General features: G+C 50.3%; 1 protein-coding gene across 2 annotated transcripts; it reads left to right on the forward strand.

Annotated features, from left to right (window-relative positions):
• Positions 1-12,212: 12,212 nt before the first annotated feature.
• On the forward strand, positions 12,213-15,570 carry tmem230b (transmembrane protein 230b). 2 transcript variants are annotated; one of them, XM_018731605.2, is made up of 4 exons: positions 12,213-12,491; positions 13,248-13,379; positions 13,897-14,019; positions 14,933-15,570. In XM_018731605.2, exons 2-4 carry the CDS (start codon positions 13,284-13,286, stop codon positions 15,071-15,073), a joined length of 360 nt encoding a protein of 119 aa, XP_018587121.1. In that variant the 5' UTR covers positions 12,213-12,491; positions 13,248-13,283; the 3' UTR covers positions 15,074-15,570. The 2 variants fall into 2 exon arrangements, with proteins under 2 accessions (XP_018587121.1, XP_018587122.1); XM_018731606.2 differs by having other exon boundaries at positions 13,272-13,379.
• The last annotated feature ends 165 nt before the right edge of the window (positions 15,571-15,735 follow it).

Raw genomic sequence — 15,735 nt, forward strand, 5'->3', positions numbered from 1 at the left:
CATGCTTTTCTCTAAAGCAACGCACATCTCGGAGAAAGATACAATGAGAGCATCACCCCAACAGAAAGAGAGACCTGGATGCAGAAATGTGATTCTAAAGCACAGTTAATTTGTCACATTCCACAATATGAACAAATGTACATTACATGAATAGCTGCATAAAGACCTCAGCTGGGGATGTCACTGGAAGGTGGAAAGTACACCTGAGGAACTCCTGAACCCAGCAGGTACGTCCTTGTCCCATAAAGTAACACCACAGGCTTGTTAAGGATCAGAGTCTATGTCTTGGGCTGTGTTTGCTGTAGCAGCTACACAATTCGCAGTCGTAGAGCTGCAGGGGAGGATAAGATTTGTCTTGAAATGCTGAGAGTACTGGATGTTGGAATTTCTTGGGCGCTTCAATATTGCATAGATGTTTGGGACAGTGTCTCTGGACCGACAAACATGGGTGGTGGTTCCCATCTTTAAAAAGGGGGTCCAAACAATGTTCTTCAGCAACCGAGGAATCACTTCTCTCAGCTCTCCTGGGAAAGTCCATACCAGGGCGCAAGAGATTAGCCTATGGGAAATTACAGAGCATAACATTCAGGAGGAACAATGGAGATTTCATTCTGCCTGTGGAACTGTGGACCAACTCTTCACCCTCACAAGGATACTGCAAGGTCGTGGGAATTTCCAAACCCAGTTTACATGAGCTTTGTTGACCTGGGAAAGGACTACGATCGAATGCCCTGGATGTTTTGCCAGAGCCTCTTTGCCTGCCATTTGTTCTCTGTAACTGCACATCCAGAGCTGTCTGGTATTTCGATGAGCTTGTTCAGTGTAGGGCCTGGACTGTGCTAAGGGTGTGTCTTGTAGTCTTTTCTGTGCGTAGTTTTCATGTTGCAGTTGGGTTGGCAGGGTTCTGGGTACAAGCAGCAGAAATGAGATACTTATGAATGGTGGTGGAGCTCAAACTCTATGGAAGGGTAAGGAGCTCAGCAATCAGGGAGAGCCTGGAAGTCTCTGTCACTGCTCCTCCATGTCAAGAGCAGCCAGATAAGCTGGTTCAGCCACCTAAGCTGAACGTCCCAAGATCAGCGCCCATAGGAGGTCCCCCAGGTACACTGAAAGGAGATTCTAGAACTGACTCAAGACACACTGGAGAGATTACATCACCTTCCAGTCTGACCTTGGAACTCTTGTGGATCCCCAGAGCAGCTGAAGACTGTTGGTAAAGAAAGACAAGTATACTCTGTCCTGCTTGGCCTGTTGGCATCACAACCCTCACGAGATTAAGCGGTTCGAAATGGACAGAACGGATAGATGTTCGATAACAAAGCGACATGTATTATGAGATACGCTATATGGTACTGATGATCTTCCTCTACCTATCTGCTTTCAGGCCGATGTTGTTCTACCACTGCTTCTGATGTTCACAATGCATATCTCCTCTTTACTCATGCGATGGTCTTCGGTCACTGGCCATCTCACCACAGAGTGCTGGAGGATACCCCAAGGGACATATTTCTTCTGTGGAAGCTTTTAAATGGATTGCCAGATTATTGTTCAAAATATTATTTTAACGTGGGTTATTATTGTCATTACACTGCTTATCCTTCTTACCTGTTTGAACTACTGTGTGATTACCACATACGTTATTGTTGAATTAACATAGATCTAACAACTTCTTCTATAGCCATGACTACCATCACTGTCTTAGGAAAGACTGACAGGTCTTAAATATTTAAAAACTTGGGAACAGTGTAGCCCCATTATCTGTTGAAACTCTAAATTACTTATTATCCACCTGCAAAGCCACAATAAATTTTCACACAACCAGATGAGATTTATTACAGCTGTAAAGTGTGGTCTCTACCTTAATTTGAAAATTATATGTATCATTCTGCTCTCTTGTTCTGACTGAATTACTGAATATATTGTTCAGCACATGACACAATGGAACTCATGAGTGGAAAGAAGTTTCAGCCAGGAGTGAAAGTACAGTATGGACGTGTATTGCAGGACCTCAGGACCTTTTGTCTTGTACGGTCTGTACAAATGTTGCAAATAACAATGATTAGCATTTTGGGGGCTCTGTGCATAAATAAATATATATAATCTCAGAAAGTACTTTGTGCCAAGTTTCCTTCTCTACATACTGCAGCTGTGAAATTGACCGCGAGGCATCGCTGACACTTGCGATGATTACCCCCTCATTTTAAATTCAAGACCATTTCCATTCAATGTGGAGGCAAATCTCGAGCTGAAAGTCATACTGAGTTCTGTTTGTATGCTTGATTTGTGCACTCGAGGGAGGGAAAGCGCTTAGGGGATGCCAAGCTGTATTTTGACATCACTGTCTTTAATGGTGATTTTTCTAACTGTAATTCTAGTTGTTTATTTGCCTCATTCTCACTGTCCACCAACAGGACACCGAAAATCACAGTGTTTGTCAAACCCCCGGTTCTGCTTGATGCTGAAGGGGGAACCATAGGCAAGTCCATGACAGAGCAATGCACATTAGAGCACATTTCCCCTCTGCAGCGCTCCCCGATGGAGCGCAGGAGTAATGGAACAGGTCAGATTCGGATCATAATGTCTGGCTTGGGAGCCGAACAGATGAAAAGCAGGGTGTGTGTGTCTCGCCGTCTGCGCCCTCAGAAATCTGCTGAACGTGTGGAGAAACGAAAAGAACATTCGCAACTGTGACATAATCCACACTTCAGACATTGCTGCATTACCGCATTTCTGTGGTATTATCGGTTAAAACGCTGTCCTTTCTGACTGATTAACTTTGATTACTCAAACAGGAATGCATCGTCTGCACCGTTATGATGCTCTGTCTTAGAGACACTGATAACAGGTGTTATGAGGATGCTTATTACAGGCTGTGAAATCCAAACCCTCTTACAACCCCCTCATAGAACGGTGTTTCTCAGGGATGGTCACCATGTCCTCCTCATCATCATGGTCCCCTCGTCACATTGAAGCAGCATTTGGGGAGCACCGGTCTGTATGTTAGAGGACAGGAGGGTAGGGCTCAGAGGAAGGCATTGGTGGCATCATCTGTGGACAGCACTGAGAATAATGCAGTGGAAGGGAGAGAAGACAGCACGGCACAGGAGAGGGCAGAGGGCAAATTTTAAGTTATGGTACAACATGACAGAGGGTGCAGAAGCAGGAGGGAGAGAGGGACGGAAAGAGGTCAAAGGCCGAAGGACTGTAGGAGGGACAGAAGGCTGCCTGTATGAGTGCCCCTGACACGCAGGTTGAAGTCACCCAGGAGGCTCGGCGGAGTGTCGTACCGTGGGAGAGAGCTCAACGAGATGTCGCGGTCGTCCGGGAAGCGGCCGGGAGGGCAGGGGGGCGACAGAGGAGGACCGCAACCAGTGCGGTTGGGTCAGCGATGGAGACAACATGCAATTCAGAGGAGGACAGGTCATGCAAGTGGAGAGGGAGAACAGAGTATTCTCACTGGGGAGAGATGAGCAGGCCTGTGCCTTCACCTCTGCCAGAGGTTCGAGGGGTGTGGGAAAAGGAGTAGTTAGTGGAAAGGGCTACAGGAGTGGCTGTATCTCCCGGGGTCATCCAAGTCTGCAGGTCCGCTGAGAGACGGGGGGCCTAGGCCAGGGTCAAGTCGGCGTCATCCGCTGCACGCTGGCAGCTCCAGAGTCCCGCGAAGAGGGTGAAAGAGGGTGAAGGGCTTCGCAGAGGAAGACGCACCAGGTTGCTGTAGCAGCGGAATCATCTGGGTCTGCGATGACGGTAATAGCGCTGAGTGCAGCAACTGCAGACGACTTCAATCTGAAACCTTTTCGGTGCTGTGGTGGACCGCTGCGTGTCACTGGCTGCACTATGGAGCTACCCCACTTACATCAGGCAATGACAGCGTAACTGCAGCGCCCTCTGTTACACACAGCTATCCCTGCGCACATCTGCACTTTGACAAACACACATGGACACACAGACAAGGTTACACACACTCAGTCGGATAATCACACAGAGACACACACAGACACACACTAGACACAGAGATTTCCACCATTTCACCTGAATGTCTCCTGACGCGAGACTCTGCCTCATGACCTTTGCTTTTCATTTATGTGTTATTATCTTCTGCCCTTTTCCGCTTTCTGCCCTTTCCTTTGTACTCATTTCACTGCCATGTTGCCTTTTTTATCTCTATAATTTAACGGTCAGTGGAAACGGCGGTTGCAGCGAACGGCGCAGATTGTTTAGGAGTTTGGTACCGACTCACCTGGTCCTCTCAGATTAACCCCTTCTCTCCAGCCCTTGTATCTCACACACTCACGCACACACACACACACACACACGCGCGCACACACGCGCCCCAGGCCAGCCCGCTACAGATCCGCTGATGAATTTCCGCTGAGGGAGCAGATGGGAGTCGATGCGTTTCGGAATGAAAGGTGCGGTTCTCATCGTGCTCTGCTTTTCCTTGCTGGAGGCACTGAGCACTAGGGCTCTGAAAGTGTTTATCATTTACAATGAGCAGGAATGGGACGCGGCTGAGAAAAATGTGGACATCCCGATGCAAATCGATGAAGCTCATTCGAGACGGGAGCAAACAGCGGCGCAGCAGGTACACAAGTTGCACCCATAGGCTATGAGTTCGAGGCCTGGGTGGGATGCCGTTGTTGAACTGTACAGACAGGAAATTTGGGGGCAGTTTCGACAGAGCATTATGAGCATAAGATGTAAAAATTGTGAGTATCTTTGGACAGCTTCCTGTGGGACACCCTGCCGGGGGAGGTAAATGAACTGCGTAGGAATTGTAGGCCGTGACGGGAGCTCAGAGCTAGACAAAGGCCTTTGAACGGGGAGGTAAGTCACATTTCCAGCGCTGCCGGCGTCTGACTCAGTGTGAGCCGAGCTCATCTCATCTCACTCGTTCTCCACAAACAATTGCGGAGCTTTTCCCCAAACAGATGAGAAATCGAGTCGCCGGTCAAAGTTACAGCGATAAATCAAATGCAGAACTTTGCGGCAGTCTGCAGTCGGGCTTGACGTGTGTTTAAATGAGGCAGATCCTTTTGTTCTCTTTGCTCACTCGGGGTGGGGGCGAGGGGGGGGGGGGGGGGCGGGGAGGCGGTTGTTGTTGGTGTTGCTGTTTCGTTGTTGATCTCAGAGGCCTGACAAACTGACAGAGAAATTACCCTCCGGACGAAATGTGACACAGCGAACTTCCTTCGGTGCCCACAGTCCTCGTGCTGCAGTGTGTGTGTGTGTGTGTGTGTGTGTGTGTGTGCGCATGACTTTGCCCGGTGTGTGTCTATATGTGTTTGTACGTGCGTCCATGACTTGGTTCAGTGTGCGCATGCAGTGTGTGTGTAGGACCGCCGTGTTCCATGTTCGCCGCGCGTGTGTGGTTTGTGTTTGACACTCCGGCGAAAGTGCTGCTCGTTCAGCCCGGCGTTTCATTCAGCCTCCGTGAGCGTGGCAGGTAAGAGCAATCTGAGCTCCTTCCGTGTCCCCCGCCACGTGTCCCCCGCTGTCTCCTCGCCCTTCTCCTGCTGACCCAGCTCTCCGGCTTCCTCTTGTTTCATCTCGTTTCCTGTCCCACTGCCCTCTCGTCCGCGGTATTAAGTTGCGGGTCTTCGCAATCACACGCGCCTCCCGCACCCTGTCAGGTGTCTGCTAAGCTCCCACACGAGTGACATTTGGCCTGTTCCACCACAATCGTCCAGGACAATCGCAGAGCAGCTGGAGGATCAGCGTGAGCCCAGTGTGACCTCTGAAGGGCCAAGCTATCCCAGGAAACGTGGATTCCACCTTCTCTCCCTGCAAGGCCCAGAAGCGAGGGCTTCTCACAGCGCCGGGAAGAGCGTGACACCAGAGTCCTGCCCACAAAAGGGACGGAATCCCAGCCTCGAGGTGGAGATGCTGCTCCGAGGCAGATGCTGTAGATCATTGCACGCTTCGCTCCCGCATGTCTCGTGAGATGGAGGAACGAGGAGGTGTCCCCGTTTACCCGAATCCTCGAAAAGCGAGCGGGAGCACAGAGCCGTGCGGAACGCCTGCCGGGCGACCGTAGCGGCGGAGCGATGGGAATCCCTCCGAACCACGGAGCGGACGTCCATCAGCCCACGTGCTCTCTCTGAGAGCGGCCCTTGGGCTCCTGCGCTCTCCGGCTCGGAATTTCAAAGAGGCGGCTTCCTCCCGGGGACGTGGCGCATGATAATAAACAACGAAAATGTTTGACAAGTGCTCCCCGCTTTGGCTCTGCGAGAGTTCCCCACATTTCCGTATCATTCCAGCCACAGCCTAAATCGCCACGACAACCCACGGTCACATTTATTCCTTCAAGTAGTGGTGAGAGGGCCGTGGAATTGAGCGCATAACGGAGGGGGAGGAGGAAGGAGCGCAAAGTGGTACCTGGGCATATGAGCACCGAGCGCCAGGAATCGCTCAGCTCTTTGCCTCCCCGTGAAAAGTGGTGTTTGCGACCCTTTGGTGTGACACTCAGGAACTGTTCGATTAACCGCTGAGGCGGGGGGTCAAGTTACTGTGGACGGACTGAGCTTTGTGTCTGCGGTGCATGTTTTTTAAGACCATTTGGAAGACATCTTATTATTATTACTATTACTGCTCTATAGCGAAGCGTTTACTGTGATTTTTTACAGCGAATAACACACTGAACTAAGTCACGGACACATATGCACACATTACAGCAGCACAGAGTCCGACAGCTCCGTCGAACCCTCCAGCGGCAGCCGTCACATGGTCACACGATCCCGTGATCCCACCTTATTTCGGAGCGCATCTCCACACCTTCTCTTCCCCTGCGATGATCTCCAGCTCCACTTGGGGATCACACTATCTGTCCATGGAGTCCACCCCCACTTACATTTAATGTTTTAAACTATAAAATTAATATATTACTTGCTGTATATGCGGAATTTTACAGGACCGATCAGTGCTGTTACCCCGAACTGATACAGTAAAAATGAATCTTCTCTGTACTATAGCTGGGTAAATCAGTGTGAGTAACTTAGAGTTCAAACCTCACATTGTAAGTCGCTTTGGAGAAAAGCGTGAGATACATTAATAAGTAACGACCATAGCAAACATTTGTAATGAAGGTCTTTTGCTCACGGGGTCCAGACACGGGGATCCCCGCTAAGGCTGAAGCGCAGAGACGAGGGCGGTCACTTTCATTGCGACTTGCGACTTGCCCACTGCGGCTCCCCGATGGGTGGCTCCTCGCTCGAACCCACCGCACTGACAGGGGGATGAAGGCAGCTGTTCTCCCACGCACAGAGCAAAATCAATACTTCACAGTCAGAGGAGAAAACAGGTCGTAACCTGTCTGGTGTCAGTAATAAACATTCATTTTAAACCTCTCCTTGTCTCCGGGAGACAGCCGGGGAGGGACGTGTCCATGTTTGCGGCACCGAGGGGACTGAGGAAGCGAACGCGGATGAGCAGAAAGCAGAAACGTCCAACGTGGTAGCGGAGCGTCGTGGAAACGCCATTCGCTCCTTGAGGGCATCTTTGCTAGAGATCCAGATGAGTGTGTTTCCACCTTCCTTGCGCTTTGAAGATGGCGCTCAGCGGGGGGCCAAACAGGCGGGAGCATTAAGCTAATGCGTCCCCCCCCCCCCCCGAGTGAGCAGTTCCGAACGCGGCTTTAAGGAGGCCGAGGCACAATTTCCGCCCGTTTGCGTCCCACGAGCCCCCGGGGCAGCTCTCGCTCATTTCTACATTAGATGCGGACGGTGAGTTTGTCACAAAGCAGATCGATAGGAAGGCGGCTGTCAGGCGAAGTCCCTCCAAGGAGACCGAAGTGTCCTGCGGGTTTGCGCGGCGTCTCGACGGCAGGGAGCTGCGCTTCTTCTCCTCGTTTAGCTGCTTTAATGGCTCCGTTTTGCGAAACGACTTCAACGTCCTATTACACGTCGGACAAGATGCTCTTATCCAGAGTGTTGTAAATTAAACATCCATCATCCGTCCGTCCATTACTAAAGCAAATATCTCATCAAGCAGCTTCCTCAAAACAAACAGAGAATGAGCTCCTGTACTCCTGGGAGCCGAGTCCAATTCCTCCATGTTAAACTCGAGCGTTTTTCAGAGCAGGACAGTGACCCCATCAGCCAAATAGGGCTTTAATCACATATTTCATATTTTTCTCATGTCTACAACTACTGTGCACATCTGGCTCTTTTGTCCAATGCGACTCGCAATTCTAACCTCTTCACTGTTATTTTCCCATTTTTGCAGACAGTAATTTTACCTGTATTAGTTCGAGTTATGACCTTGATCAAGGGTACCACAGCAGGAGTGGGGATTCGAACCTGAGACCTTCAGCTGCAAGGCAGCACCTTTTACCAGCTTTTACTCTGCAAGTAGTAAGTAAGTTCATTAACCATAATTTTTCCTCATCCAGCAAATAAAAATTCATCATATTCATGACAGCGGTGCCAACACTTGAGCTCGTGTGGCGACGTTCTCCAACACGTGTGAACGGTCACCGCACGAGCTCCTTGCAATCCCTTTGCAGGACGACATCAGAAATATGACCACATGCTGAGAGGGAGAGTCGTCTGGGCCGTGTCCTGGACCTCGCTCGGCACCGGGCTGCGCCTGAACGCTCATCCTCCATCTGCGACGGGGCATCAACACTCGGTCCTCCCACACGGGGCCAGATGGAGAAACAACAGGATTCACAGTTTTTGCTCTAAAATCAATCCTTTGCGGAGGCGTGCAATCAGTCAGGGATTAGACAGGGATCAGTCGGTGATCAGACAGGGATCCGTTGGTGATCAGTCAGAGTTCAGATGGAGATCAGACAGGGGTCTGTCGTCGATCAGACAGGGATCTGTGGTCGATCAGTCGGAGATCAGACAGGGATCAGCCAGCGATCAGAAAAAGATCAGTCGGAGATCAGACAAGGATTAGTCAACGATCAGGCAGCAATCAGTTGGCGATTAGACAGGGATCTGTCGTCGATCAGACAGGGATCTGTCGGCGATCAGTCAGCGATCGGATGGAGATCAGACAGGGGTCTGTCGTCAATCAGACAGGGATCAGCCGTCGATCAGACAGGGATCTGTGGTTAATCAGACAGGGCTCAATTGGCAATCAGACAAGGATCAGTCAGAGATCAGACAGGGATCAGCCAGCGATCAGACAAGGATCAGTCAGCGATCAGGTGGCAATCAGTTGGCGATTACACAGGGATCAGTTGGTGAACAGATGGAGATTAGACAGGGATCTGTCGTCGATCAGTCAGCGATCAGATGGAGATCAGACAGGGGTCTGTCGTCAATCAGACAGGGATCAGCCGTCGATCAGACAGGGATCTGTGGTTAATCAGACAGGGCTCAATTGGCAATCAGACAAGGATCAGTCAGAGATCAGACAGGGATCAGCCAGCGATCAGACAAGGATCAGTCAGCGATCAGGTGGCAATCAGTTGGCGATTACACAGGGATCAGTTGGTGAACAGATGGAGATCAGACAGGGATCTGTTGTCGATCAGACAGGGATCAGTTGGCGATCAGACAAGGATCAGTCGCTGATCAGACAGGGATCAGTTGCCGATCAGACAGGGATCAGTTGGTGATCGGACAGCATCTCTCAACGAAGCGCAGAAGCTGAGATCAGCGCAGACGTGGGTGTTTTATTCCAGCACTGTGACATGTTTACACCCAGCCAGTGCAGCCCACTTGTGCAGCTTGGCACCTGTGTGTGTGGTGCCAATTAGGATGGAGGGCATGAGCAGATCCAGCGCTTTCATTAAAGCCTCTGGCCAGACTCTGAGAAGGGAACACCGCGGTAAACAGTGTGATAAATCAGAGAGCAAGACACGCGGGGACAGAGAGAGAGAGTGAGAAAGCGAGAGAGAGAGAGGTCCTCTGAAATGCCTCTACTCCACTGCACCACTCCAGACCTGCTCCTCAGTCTTTGTCCTGCATCAGTAGGGTGGTTGGTGCCGGTCCCTTTTCCCCATTCTCAAAGCGCTCCTGTTTCATCCCCAGTGTAGCCCCGCCCCCACAGAAAAGCAATATATCTGCACAATGGTGCATCTTCAGTACCCTGACAGTAGGTGGACAGTAACTCACAAAACCAGTGTCCTACAACCAGAGTCCCGCACTTACCCACACAACCACTTGCAGCTGACACACCCGAAGCAGTCATTATGCTGCGGTAAGTTTATCTGTACCGCAGTACGGCTCTTATAATGCTGTGATCGCTAAACTAGAGAGCAGATGCTCAGCGGTGGGTCAGTGTGGGTTCAAAACCCATGCTGTGCCGTTTTGGTGTATGTGCTCCACCTCCGTGCGCTCGCTCTTCCCCTGGTGCCCAAATGGGGTTGTTCAGGTCAGCGCTTCGTTCCTTCCTTTCCTTCCCGCGACCCACTGGACTGGCGTGTGTGTAGCTGAAGTCAGTGATCATGCAGTGTGACCCCTGAAACCCGGCACATTCTCTCTCGCGCCCGGCCAGCATTTTCACATTTCCACAATAAAGTCATAAATGTACACCTGTGGAAAATGACACTGCATTCCCTTACTCCACTTTACCGCATCCTGTGGCTGCGATACAGTGACTTTATGTGTGAAAACGGTTCCGCTCCAACTTCTCTGCACAGGAACTCACGTCCCAAAATGCATCTCTTCATCCCTCCCTCAAAGGAGCAAACTATAGGACTAACGGCACGGGATGCGCTGAGAGAGATGTGTTGGTCCGGCATCACAGTGTCTATGGGCCAGTCAGGGCTGCCATGTAAAATGCTCCTGCAGGCAGAGTAAATGACAGTAAATGGCTCTTTATCGGAGGTTCGAGATTCTGAGTAGCGCTGCCTGCTGTCCTCTTCTGCGTGTTCTTCCTCGGGGGCATGTGATGCGCACTACCAGCACCGCGTGTGGCCGACAGCGCAAAACGCCCCCGACTCTGCTGCATTTCTGTTAAAAAAGACAAGTACAAGAGAAGAGTGGAAGGTGTCAGCGCTGGACGTGCTGGACTTCGCCAAGCGCCACACCGAATTCTTCAGCCTTCACTGCTCCTCTTCCCATTTCCCGTGTGAGCTCGCACTGCCGCATCTTTTCCAGTACAGTCAATGTCATTCGTGCGGGAGACGCCAGTCCAAGAGCCGCCTGTCGCTGTGAGCCTGAAAACAGGAGTGATGCACAGTGTCTCACATATCTGTCCATACAGCCAGAACAGGCCGCAGTAGAACACATCATTAGAGCTCATATTTGTGTCTGCTTTATGATCATACAATGATTATTATTAATTGTTAAATTATTCTGAATACCGTCGTTATAGGGAATTAAAATTAGCAAATTTAATAAAACTGAGTACAAGAGTGAAGACGAAATGTGTCCACTCCGCATAACGCACGCAGTCGACGGACCTTCCTGGCTCGTGTCCGGAGCGGAGAGAAACCCGTCCTGCAGCGCCCCCCCGTGGAAGGGTGTGAAAGTGCCTCCGTCCCACTGTGAAGAATAAAAGTGTCCTTCTCACAATACGGGCGATTTCTACTGCAATCAATGCTTCATTTCACTCAGAATGAATCGCAGCATCCTTTTTACTTTGCTACTATATTTATATATACTAAATTTTTCATCCTTTCACATTTTGGCATTTAAAATAATTCCTTTCAGAGAGCATCTTCAGATGGGGGGGCGGTGATGGGCTCCTGCTCGCTGGGGGGGTCTTGGGTTCGAGTCCCGCTTGGGGTGCCTTGCGATGGACTGGCGTCCCGTCCTGGGTGTGTCCTTGCGCCCTGTGCTGCTGCGTTAGGCTCCAGCTCGCCGCGACCCCCTGGTACAAGCGGTTTCCGACTCTGTGTGTGTGAGAACAGATTGTTCGGAGAGCTCTGTGCTTTCAGTTCACACGGAAATTCCATGGGGTGACTTATTATTGACGGGCACAGTTGACAGCGTGTGCTGACATGATTCTACGGTTTATTCCAAGTGAGCGTATCATTAAAACTGTCGTTTTAATAGCACAACGCCGGAACGGTGAATGTGTGTGCTTCATCGCCATTCTTCTCCGGTCTGTCACTCGCCTCCCGCAACAAATATCGTCCGGGCGGGATCGGCGGGATCGGCGGCTCCGGGTGCCCGCGCCTCGCACCTGCGCGCGCACACGTGATCAGCCGGCTGCCGCGGCTGCGTACTCCGAGTACTACTGAGGTATGGCGCACGCGCGGCGTCAGCCCGGAAGTGCAGCCGCTCGGAAGTCCGCGTTCGTGCGCAGCGCATGCGCGGTGCGAAGGAGCCGTGAGAAGCGGAGCGAGAAGAAATCGATGAGGCTTCGAAGCTTAAGGAGCGGAGACTCGTCCTGTTCGCCCGGGAAGCGCGTATGCGTCCGCTCTGCTAGCGACCGGTCACAGAGCAGCTGTGAGAAGCTGAGCAGCGGAGTCTTTCTTTGTTACTCGACTTCTTACCTCACCTGCAGCTGTGTGTCGTCCCGTTAAACTTTCTCTTTCTCTGACACACATTCATTCAAATTCAATACTGTCCAGCAGCACCGCAGTCAGAGTGAGTGTCTCGCAATTCGAATTCCACCACCAGTCTCTCTCTCTCTCTCTCTCTGTCTGTCTGTTGTTGTCACCTCTGTCCATATTTACTCTCCTGTGTTGTCCGTCCCTTTGCTTTGCTGTCTCCCATAACTCTTAACTGTGTGTCCATGGGCCTGGCATCATCATCATCATCATGTACTGTCTTAGACAGTGTCTAGTCCGATGAGATGCGCGGAGGTGCAGTCTACTAACTGTGTCACTATTTACTGTATTACCTGTATAGTAACCTGGGGGGGTTGGACCGGGTCCTGCTCTCTGGTAGGTCTGGGTTCGAGTCCCGCTTCGGGTGCCTTGCGATGGACTGGCGTCCCGTCCCGGGTGTGTCCCCTCCCCCTCCGGCCCCACGCCCCGTGTTGCTCCTGTTGAGGCTCCGGCTCACTCGGTCAGTGTGACCCTCCCGCTTGGGACGAGTGGCGTCAGACTCTGTGTGTAAGCAGTGAAATGTGTCTGGAAATCCTCACGCCTGTTTCACACTAGCACTGCAGCGTGTAGCGCTGCTACTTCACAGCTCCTCCGCTTGGTTCAATTCCTGATCAGTCTGAGCGGAGTTCCCATGTTCACGTTTGCGGTGTGTAAAACGGCCATGGTAAAGTGCTTGTGTAGCCCCATCCCTTACCCTGCTGCTCCTGGTTGCTGCATTTGGTGTGTGTTTAAAGTGTGTATTTACCACCCTTTCAGTACGTTGTCTCGCCTGTGTTTTGGTGTCACTGAGCAGCTCGGTGTCCCTCGCCCCCCCCAGTGGCCCCGTGCGATGCCGACCCGCACCAGTGTGACCGGAAGTGCTCATGCCAGCAAAGTGCGCTATTCGAAGCTGGTGGGCAGTGATGATGGATACATTGACCTGCAGGTACTCGGAAGGGTGGCGGTGGTGGGGCGCCATCTATTTCTTCACTGCCCACCCCCCCGTGCAGAGTTCAGAGGGCTGCCGACATACATGCATACATACACACCCTCCCCACCCTCAACAAGGACTGGCTTTGACTGCAACCTTGGGTTTATTGAGTTATTTCCATACGGTTCGAAAGGTCGCTGCTGCTATTCGTGTGCTGTTTCATAACTGCTTTCTTCGGCTGTTTTTTATCATCATCAACATCGTATAAATAAAGAAGCACAGATCTCATGTGGTGGCAGCTGGTAGCGCAGTGATTACAGTTGCTGTCTTTGACCCCAAAGGTTCCAGGTTTGAATCCCACCTCCAGCTGTAGTACTCTTGAGCAAGGTACATACCCTAAAATTGCTCCAGTCAAATTACCCAGCTGTATAAATGTGTAAATAAGTGTAAGTTGCTTTAGAGTAAAGTGTCAGGTAAATGTATAACAGAAGGTGCCCTCTTTGACTGATGAAATACCTTGGATGTCACTCAGTTCAAGAAGAGCCCACCTAAAGTGCCATACAAGGCCATTGCCCTGGCGGCGGTCCTCTTCCTCATCGGCTCCGTGCTCATCATCATCGGAGCCCTTCTCTTGACAGGGTACATCGAAGTATCGGTGAGTAAAGAGCACACCAGCGTCCCTGTTGTACACGATGTCTCCACACGATTCTTCCGTTAAATCACACAGTGCAGCTGTGTCTGTAAAATAGTCACTGTTTTCTACTTAATAATTAACCATATAAAGGGTCTTGTTTGTAATAGCAACACAGCAACATCAGACTCATCCCCTTTCTGAAAAGTTATTAAAATACTGTATGATTTTGAAAGTACGTATAGTTCAAACTAATTACGCTTGTGTCAAATGTAACAGATTTAAGCATCACAAATTGTAATCATTTTGGCGGTTAAAGTGCCAGTCTTTCCACTGACCCACTGGCAGAGTTTCCAGGAGCGTCCAGATGGCTGAACACATTTCTCAGGTGCACTCCCATCACCCTCATCCGTGTTAAACACCGGATCACTGTATTTACCATGTCTTGTGGCATGAAGGCAGCAAGCTTCCGGCCAGTAATCTGGACTAAGGCGCCCTGCCGAGAGCTTTAGTGACCCGAGCAGTGGAACTGCAGCACATCTCGTGCCGCCCAGTGCTGTGTCCTGCTGAGACGTGCCCACTGTTTATCTTCTGTGTTGAGTCTGCACAGCGTATCATTGCAGCAGTAGCAGCGGCAACGTCTGTCGTGACAGACAGTCATTGCACAGAAAAGAAAAGAAACATACATGCAGGAGCCAGCACATACAGCAGAAGGGCACAATATTTTAGCCCTTTTGTGAAGCACAATTTCCCTCATTGTACGGTGTTATCATGCCTTGGAGCCCCAGCCTTTTTCCTTACATTACAGCTACGGGTGTGTACTGGAAGAATGACTCTTCGTGATGCAGCTGTTGGCTCATCTCTCTGCTGTATTAAAGTAGCGGTGGTGATTGGTCGGCTTCATTGTTTCCATGGCGCTTTTTCGTCTTTGTTCCAGCACCCGGACCGCACCATTCCTGTCCTCATCATTGGAATTCTGGTCTTCCTTCCCGGGTTCTACCACTTGAGGATTGCCTACTATGCGTGGCGGGGTTACCATGGTTACTCTTACGAAGACATCCCTGACTTTGACGACTAGTTGTCGATCAGAGCGCCGAGATGCTGCCTGACGGTTCGGCGAAGGACACCGAAGAACGTTCTCCCTTTGGGCGGTCACTCTGCTGACTTTTGACGGAGTTCTGGTCAGATAGGCTGATCTTAATTTAGAGAAACGTCTTTTTTTTATTTTCTTTTGAACAAAGGAGATGTTTTCAAGTCAGGAACTTGCAGCATTGCCCGGAAACAAATTCTTGATTAAATCCGTATTAATTACTATTTTACAAAAAAACCGGCTACAGAAGACATTTTAACTGGCAGTAAATATTAAAAATAAACATTTTGCTCCTGTTTTTACATGCAGTTGTGCTTGACAGAGAAGTTTGTAGAGAAGTAGAGAACAGGACCAAGGATGGAGGGAAGAGAAGCTGCTTTAGGAAGAGCTTCCATCTGAACATAACATAACCTGCAGCACTGTGTGTGCTGCTGGCATTTCTAATGCCATTATTAATATTTATAATAAAATTGCACTTCTCAAATGAACTTCACTGGTCTGGGACTCTGTGTCTCAGTCCGGTATTCTGGAATTTGTTTGACGTTTCCATACATATGAAATTTGCAGTCTGTGTTAGATTTTGGGTTTAAAATGGTAACTTTTCTTAATGTGAGGTTTGTTACTTTTTTCACGCAGACAAATACTTGTCA

Source organism: Scleropages formosus, chromosome 17 (assembly GCF_900964775.1).
Source record: "Scleropages formosus chromosome 17, fSclFor1.1, whole genome shotgun sequence".
NCBI lineage: Eukaryota > Metazoa > Chordata > Actinopteri > Osteoglossiformes > Osteoglossidae > Scleropages > Scleropages formosus.